Source organism: Cavia porcellus, unplaced genomic scaffold (assembly GCF_034190915.1).
Source record: "Cavia porcellus strain 051 isolate PalLab524CR breed Dunkin Hartley unplaced genomic scaffold, mCavPor4.1 scaffold_17, whole genome shotgun sequence".
In the NCBI taxonomy this organism is placed as follows: Eukaryota; Metazoa; Chordata; class Mammalia; order Rodentia; family Caviidae; genus Cavia; species Cavia porcellus.
In genome coordinates, this window is record NW_026947500.1 from 1,394,839 (window position 1) to 1,403,266 (window position 8,428).

The window sequence follows — 8,428 nt, forward strand, 5'->3', positions numbered from 1 at the left end:
CAGGTTGGGCAACTTCTGTTACAGGAAACAATAAGGGATGTATTACTCTCAAGGCCTCTGTTTTGGGAGGGCAGGCAGTCTCTGTAACCGGGAACATCATTGTGGGTAGACCACCTGGTGACCCTGAGATAGGCGCTATCTTAGGGAGTGGCAGGCCTGTGACGGCCATCATTCGAGGGGGTTTGCATGCAATGTTTGGAGCTCTAAGGAAAGCCTTTGTATATCCTTAGTCAGCTGAACCTGCTGTTGTAGATCATGAAATTGTTCCTCTAATGAGAGAAGGGCAGAAGACGGACCGGGCGGTCGCTGAAGACCGGGGGGTAGTTCTGCAGCAGCAGGAGCCATAACCCAGGGGGAATGGTATTGGGCTGCCTCTTCTGCTAATTGTGACCAATCAACTTCTTGGCCATTGGAAAGGTCAGGGTAAATAGGGCGGTATGGAGGAGGGGCTGTGACGGCAACATTTTGAGGACCCTCGTGGTCTCCAGACAAAGGGAGTGTCAGCACATCGCCACCTTGAACAGGCTCCAGGATCTCAAGGACAACAGAGCTGGGAGGGCTGAGTGCCTTAGATAAGACTGGTGGTGGCGGAGTACAATTGCAGGAGGCAGCTAACGCAGCCTCACCCTGGGCAAGCGTCTCCGCGACCTGGGGATCTGCGTGACGTTGTGCCAGCAGCTCAGAGATTAAAGTCCAATATGAAAAAGCAGTTACAGGAATCTTTTTTGGACCAAAAACTTCATAATAGTCTTTGAGAGTATCTCCCACTCTTTTTCACCTATTTAAATTAATGGTGCCCTCTAGGGGGAACCATGGACACAGTGAATGTACAAACTGAAAGTACTTTATTAGTTCCTATGTCTTAACCTTAATCCCTCTAGTCTTGAGTACCTCCCTGAGGCCGGTCACGAACAATTCGTGCTCACTGAGTGCTTGTCCCATGCTAATGCCATTCACCTACCGTGATTCAGGCAAGACGTAAGGTGGCCGTCTGCACAGATCACAGGAACTATGTCCTTGAATCAGTCATGCTGGCCAGCGCTTTACTCCTGTGAATGGTCCCGCGTTGTTATCCCTCGTGCCAGGTGGTGTCCCTTCATGGTCGCCACTTGATCCGACCCGTGGATCAATCCATGGGTCTTACCTGGAGAGGGGATCGGGGATGGGGGCAGGGCAAGAGAAAAGAGAGACCTAGACTTGGCGGGATTCCATTCAATTCTCGTTTATTTTTAAAATGGCTACAACTTATATAGGGTGGAGGCGGACCAAAGGCAGGAAGAATGCTTAATCTGATAGGTCATTGTCACATCTGGTTATATGATGTAAGCAGGAGAAGATTATGGGTAATGTAGGCAGGCTGAAACAGGAAGTTTGCTTGTCATGTGCATTGCAGGCAAGGGGAGGATCATGGGAAATGTAGGCTGACACACAAAATGCCCTCAGGTGGGAGGGGCAGGGCAGCAGCAGCTATTCGAAGCTGCTCTCTACATCTCCTTCTTTTTCATTTATCCCGATCATTCTTATGTTATTTTTCTTTGCATCATCTTGTAGTTGTTGAATTGTTGTTTCCTGATTCCTTGTTATTTTTAAAAGATCTTTCCTTTCCTGTTCACTAGCTGCAATATTGTCTTCAAGGTCTGAAATTCTATCTTCACTTTCATTGAGGTGGTTTTTACAACTTTCAGTGGAGTTTTTTATTTCCTGTATATCTCTGTGCATCTGCATTATGTATTCTGTTTGTTTCTTATATTGCCCATCTAGGGATTCTATCTTTTTGTTTAGTTCCTCCAATTTTTTAACTGTGTTTTCTTTAGATATATTCAGAATCTCTTTCATTTCTTTTATCATTTTTTCTTTTACCTGGGAGATTATGTCGAGTTTGAATTTCTTTAAAGCTTCCTGGAGTTGCTTGTTAATTTCAGTAGCTATTGTGTCCAATATTTGAGGTGAATGTCATATATTTTCTTCTATATACATTGCTCCTAGGGTTTCTTGAAATGAGCTGGAGGTTTGAGTTTGTAATTTGGTCTTTCGTTTTGTCATTTTCCTATATTTCTGTGTTTCAAGTGTTATTTGAAAGCTTCCTCAAGGTCTGTTGGAAATCCCCTTCTATGTTCACAGCTCCTGAGACTGTGGCACCCCGTTACTCCAAGCCACTGGGCCTGTAGAACCAATGGCCCTCTTCTGCCTGTTTAGAACTCTGTAGTTCCAGATAAGCTGGGCTTCAGGGACACTGTGCGCCCACCTGCTTGTTGGAAGCTCCACAGTTCTCCAAGCACAGCCGGGATGGGGAGGTGGATGTAGATGCCTCAAACCCACTTATCCACTTCACTGCACCCGGAAGCCTGGAGGGTCCTGAACAGTCTGGGCTTTGGGCAGAGTGCGCTGAGCACTTACCACAGGCTGCAGGGCCTCTGGAACCTGCGATGCTCCCCTGCTTGCTGAGATATCCACAGTCCTCCGGACACACGGGGAGGCAGATGCAGGCACCCCAGATCTGCCCAACCCCTCCTCTGCACCTATTTCTCCAATTTAAAGAAAAACCATAAGAGTTCATTCATAACTATTGTGTTAATGCAGCACCAGCCACTATCATTTTTGTAGATTTAGTCTTTTACTAGGTTTAGCCTCATGGTTTTTTTTCTTTTTCATTTAAGATTATCTAATTTAACATATGCTGAGAGTTGCTTCTGCATCCAAGAAACTCTTAGGTTTGAACCCAGAGTTGCAGTTAGGGAGAATATAAAGTCTCACCTAGCACATTTCTTATTCAACATAATACTATCCGCATTTTACATGTTGTGACATTCTGCATCTGATTATCATTTTAATGGCATGTTGTAGTTGAGTTTAAAAACAACTAATGTTTGCAGGACATGTGGATCATTACATTTCTAATACAAATTTTAGCAATACCATCAACACTCAAGTACAAGAATAAAATTATTTTCCAAATCTTCCAGTACTCAGTAGGCTTTTTCCTTTCTTTTTCTCCCTCCCTCCCTCCCTCCCTCCCTTCCTTCCTTCCTTTTATTTCTTTTTCCCCTTTCTTCTTTTTGTTCCTCCCTTTCTTTTTTCTTTTCAATAGTAAAGGACATGAAAATGTAAGTTAATGAAGGCAATGTAAAGTTCTGCACTTGAATGTTAAAGATTAATTTCAAGCCCTACTTCAGTCTTAATGTATGTATAATATTAAATGTCATTTTATTTCATGAAAATTTTTCTGTGTATTAGGGGAGTAGGTTGCACATGAAATCTTTAAGATCTAACATTTTTCTGTTTCTATCTAAGACTACATTCTAATAAAATTGACATAAAATGTATGGTCACTTTAAGAAAAAAAATCTAATAATTTAAATCTTAATCTACCAAATAAAGTCACTATGTAATGAGCTTTAGAGAACTATAAAGTAATACCCATCCATTTGAAAACTGAAACTAACATTTTAGAATCATGCATGATATTAAAAATATCTTTAAATGTTTGATGTGGGTTTTTGCTATTAATCTCAATAATGCTTTGTAGCATGTCTCTCAGTTTATTTAAGGGAATTGAAGCTCAGGGAAGTTACCACACTGTGCCCAACAACCAGTGCAGTACCTTTTCCAATAGAGCATGCCAATATCTAGAAAACAAATGTGTGCATGTAAAAGAATTCTTTATCCTTCCTAAGAAGTAAGAAGCTTTTGAAAATGGCTTTGTGCATCTCAACTATTTCAAAAGCTCTTCAGGGAAATTTCCTTGTTCTTCATGAATTGTTCCCATAGTAATGCAATAGAGTTCCCTCCCTTCATTGTTCAGGGGAACAGAAGGCCTTGAAGGTAGGGTGGGGTTGGGTGCTGGATATGAAAGTCCAGAGAGTAGTAGAAAACAATGCATGCTGGAGTTTAGAGGTCTGGACTGCTGGCCCAGCAGAGATGCTAATGTGATAGGTGAATTAGTTAGTTTCCAAGGACAGTCTACAGAAGTGAGGACAGTTTTCCATTTTCTACACTCTCCCTGGACAAATCTTTCTTTAAATTGTTTGCTCTTCTGTGTATGAGGTAGGAGCAGGGGATCAATAATTTTATTGCCAAGGTTCCACTTTTCATGGTTTCAACTGTTGTTATTTGAGATTCCCCCTGCTTTTAACCTCACACCTAATTTCCATCATCCACTTTATCTGATTCTACAAACAGAATCTCTCTTTTAGATTTTATCAGGTATCTTAGTTTCTTTCTGACATTTTTGCTTTATGTAATCACTGTAAATGTTGAGATCTATTTCTCTCATACATTTTCTTCATCTGCTTAAAAGAATCTACATGTTTGTAAGGAGATCTGCCATTCAGACCTAACCCTTTGGCCGTATTCTTTGTGTATATCTATGTGTGTGTGTGAGTTTGTGTGTGTTAATTTTATTATGACTGTGATTTCAAGAGAGAAAGGAGATGAATAGGTGTAAGACTTATACTATATGGTAACCCTTGGTAGATAGGGATGAGTTGTCAATAAATTGGAGTGAAAGACAGAAAATGGAACTGAAACATTCCTAAGGAAATGTAAATCAGGAGAAACCCTTAACTGTTAGGGAATCAAGATAAGGGCAAGTTAATATGGAACACAAGGATCAGGAGAAACCCTTAACTGTTAGGGAATCAAGATAAGGGCAAGTTAATATGGAACACAAGGAAACAAGTTACACTCTTCAAACATCTGGTTGAAAAGGTAGCATCATTCATTAATTCAACAGGTGTTTCCTGACTAACTGGGATGCATAAATTCTGTCCCAGTTACTTAGGCTGTGGAAATCAATATGTATCCATTGCTCATGACACTAAAGTAGAATCAGAAACTTAAGCAAATAAACCAAAAAGAGTATAAATACCATCCAATGAATGCTAAGTAGAAGACATATAATGTAGAAACAACTGGTTTTCAAAACTAAATGAGAAAATCATGTAACAAATATTATGGTTACTATTTTATAAAGTGAATGTTAATTATTTTTTACACAATTAGGGGTTTCAGAGTTAAAGTTAAAGAGTAGTTACTAGTATTTAGCTCAGCTAAGGTTCCTATGTGGCATATAGTTTAAAAGATTCATGCTTCCATTATATAATCAAAGGGATATTAGATGTGAAGCTCTAGAAGGGAGCATTTGTTATAGATAGGGTTCATTCCTATTTGGAGAAAGGCAATAAAGAAGGATCACTGAATCAACATTATGCACCAAGTCTAGCAGTTCCAGAATGATGTGTATTTTATGCAGGGATGTACTTCAATGCAAAGATAATGCCTTATTAGGGTGGGGACCCACATTTAGAAGGGAACATGTGTTTCCCAAAGGATAGACTCCCCTAAAGTATTCCTAACGAGATCACAACTCCTTATACTTACCCAGTGAATACTTTACAAGGATGCATATCTGTAGATAGGATTTTCTGTAATGAAAAGATAACTGCAGAATGCACACTAATTTTACCAACCCTGCGATTTCTCCACCTCTTGCCATACCATTATTTACTCCCACAAGTTCTCTTATCCTGTAATTGGGAGCAGCCCCAGAGAACCATAACTGTCAGCTACTCTCTTCAAATCCTTTCCAAGGATCTGGAGGATGAAGCCTTTAGATAGGATACATTTACTCCCAAGCACTGATTTTGTTCATTCTTAATAAAGAGTTGTTACCAGGCACAAGTCATGCTGTTATTAATTTCAAATTAAAACTCAGACTATGTATAATCTCTTTAAATCAGCTACTTTCCAATTCATTTATTTCAGCTGTAATTATGACTGATTGCTCAATTCTTATTGAAATAACTATGTGGGATTTAATTTTACTTGAAGCTTTTACAATAATAACTAGGAAATGTTTTTCACACAAATGTGTATGATAGCTATTTTTACCTTTTAAAATTAAGATATCAGATTTGAATACCTGATGTATTTTTCTTCATCATGTTAAAAGATATTTGCCTATTGTGTGGCTATGTCTAGGAGCTCCAACAAATTGAACTTTGTTTCTTTTTTTAATAAAAAACACATGCCAGCCCTAGAATAGCTACTTTATTGATACAAATGTATGATCTTATGCACATCCTCACATACTCCTACTCAGTCAAATATATGCATATATTTGTAGATCAGAAACAAAGCATTCCTTGACAAGATATTTTAAAAGAACAACAGGAGAGCTTCATGAAGGTTTATGTCACATCCTCTGTCTTTTCTTTTCTTTTTTTTTTTTTTTTTTGCATAGAAAAGAAGCTTCATTGATTGTTTTTATTTCGTTAAAAGGCTCAACCTTTCTGTTTGACACTGTGTTGTACTTAAGCTCATTCTTTATCATCTGACAGAAATCCTTTTTAAATATTGTTTAGGAAGCCAGATTTCTGTTGCTTTTTACTGATGCTAAACCTTATTTTTGTGTGTGTGATGTACTGCACAAAATTGTCTATTGATATGAAGCAGGCTGTGGAACGATTTTTCAGCTTTGATCACTCGAATGAATCGATTTTTAACAAGCCCTCTCTGAGGCAGCAGCTGCTGATGTGTAGCTAACAACTTCATTGAAGGGCTGGCTGCGTGTGATTTGCTGTTGCTAAGTGCTCTCTTCCAGTGAGCTTGTCTATGAAGACTTCCTCACCCAACTGAAGATCTTTTATTGGGTTAGAAAATGCTGTTAAATGTTATTTACTGATTAAAATGTAATTATAGGCTGTCTCCATTACACAGAATCATCAATTTACCATTAGTGCTACTTGGTATAAGCTTTGAAAATGCTAATGAAATTCAAAACTAGCCTTCCCACTGAACATGCTGAATAAAATGAGGAGGTGTTTGATCACCTTAAATGTGCAGGTTACTGGCATGATCTATTGTGGTGTTGCTTTCTGTGGTGCTTACTATTTCTGTGTTTATCTAGTAGGCTAGATTAGAAGGCATTGTTGTCTTCAGGGAAGGTCCACACAATTCGATGTCTCTCTAACTGTCAGCATCCTAACATAATTGGAAACATGAATCATAACACACCAACTATTTATGGCCCACTTGTGAGCTATGCTCTGGACCAGTATGCTAAGCTGAACAATTAACTATTGTCATCGGCTTCCTGAAAATAGCAATATAATTTCTTATCAGTTCCTCTCCCTTATTCTTTTTTGAATTTTTGTAATTAACAAGCCATGCTGGGTTAATTACCAATCAAGATAAAACCTTTATTTTTAAAAAGAATTTTCATTAATCACTGCAAGTTTTACTCATCAATGTATTTTACTGTAGTAATTTGTTAAATCTCTGTTATGAAGACAGTGTGTTAGGTGATTCATGCATATGACTGCATATATGCAGAATTAACCCTTTGAAGAATGAAATAGGTGGAAACATTTGTTTGTTTTTTCCTTAAATATAAATTTGTTACAGTTACCAGGTATATCATCATTGTCCTTTTCTTGTTGGAATGCAATAAGAATAGACTATCCTTTAAAATATTGAAAACATGACCCCATAATATTCATGATTTCTTCTTTACATTTTAAAATATACTTTAATTTTTCACTAATACTGAGATTTTCATCTTGGCCCAAGATTGACACTTTTAAGAGTTTTCTTGACAGCTGTGACTGGCAAGAATAGGACAGAATCAATGATTAAACTGGGTAAATCCAGGAAAACTGACCTGCCATAGCAAAGAAAAAAATTACTTCTAGTTGTGGAAATAAATATGTCAAACTAAAGTAATTGTGTTCATCCTCAGCCTACTTTGCTGAGAGGTTTGAATTCTATATGCTTATCAGCTACTTTACTGTCATGCAAATTTCACATCAGAAAGAGAACGAATATTCTACTGATGCACAAGTGTAGTCACCTCATGTCAGTATAAAAATTTAGTCTCCTATTAAAATAATTTAAGTTACAGAACAGTGGGATGAAACAAACATAATAAACTTTGAGTTTTGTTTTTTAAGGGTGGAAGGGAAACATATTAAGACAAAATTTCTTTTAATTTCATACTAAACTTTTTTCTTTTGTCTTCTTTACATTTAGTTCTTATTTTTGTGATGGCAAGAATGAAACAAAATTGGGGGTATTTTTAAATATTTGATAAAATACCAAAGGTAGTAGGGACCCAAAACTCCAAAACTATTTGTTAACAATATTTTCTTGTTAACTCTCATTTACTTTCTGTTAATAGGAGTGACAAAAAGAAGCATTTCACTCAGTTTCTGTGTTTGTTTCCTTTTTTGGGTGGGCTCTGGGCCTCAGTGTTGTTTTAGGAAAACATTTTCATTTTATGCATAATTATAAAGTCAAAAACAGGGGACTGGAAAACAGGCACGGAGTGGATTTTGTGTGTTTTAATCTATGTTTATTCTTCACACTAGCAAAGCGTGAATGACCAGGACACCTAGACCAGAGACCGCCCTGTGTTACCCAGCCAGGTATC

The 8,428-nt window shown here is 37.9% G+C and overlaps 1 protein-coding gene across 1 annotated transcript in view; it reads left to right on the forward strand.

Annotated features, from left to right (window-relative positions):
* Positions 1 to 8,428, forward strand: part of LOC100727084 (uncharacterized) — a 357,749-nt gene that overhangs the window by 331,755 nt on the left and 17,566 nt on the right. The window contains exon 7 of the mRNA XM_063229000.1: positions 8,367 to 8,423. Coding sequence (XP_063085070.1) covers positions 8,367 to 8,376 — 10 coding nt within the window. The 3' untranslated portion in view covers positions 8,377 to 8,423. The remainder of the gene's footprint in view (positions 1 to 8,366; positions 8,424 to 8,428) is intronic.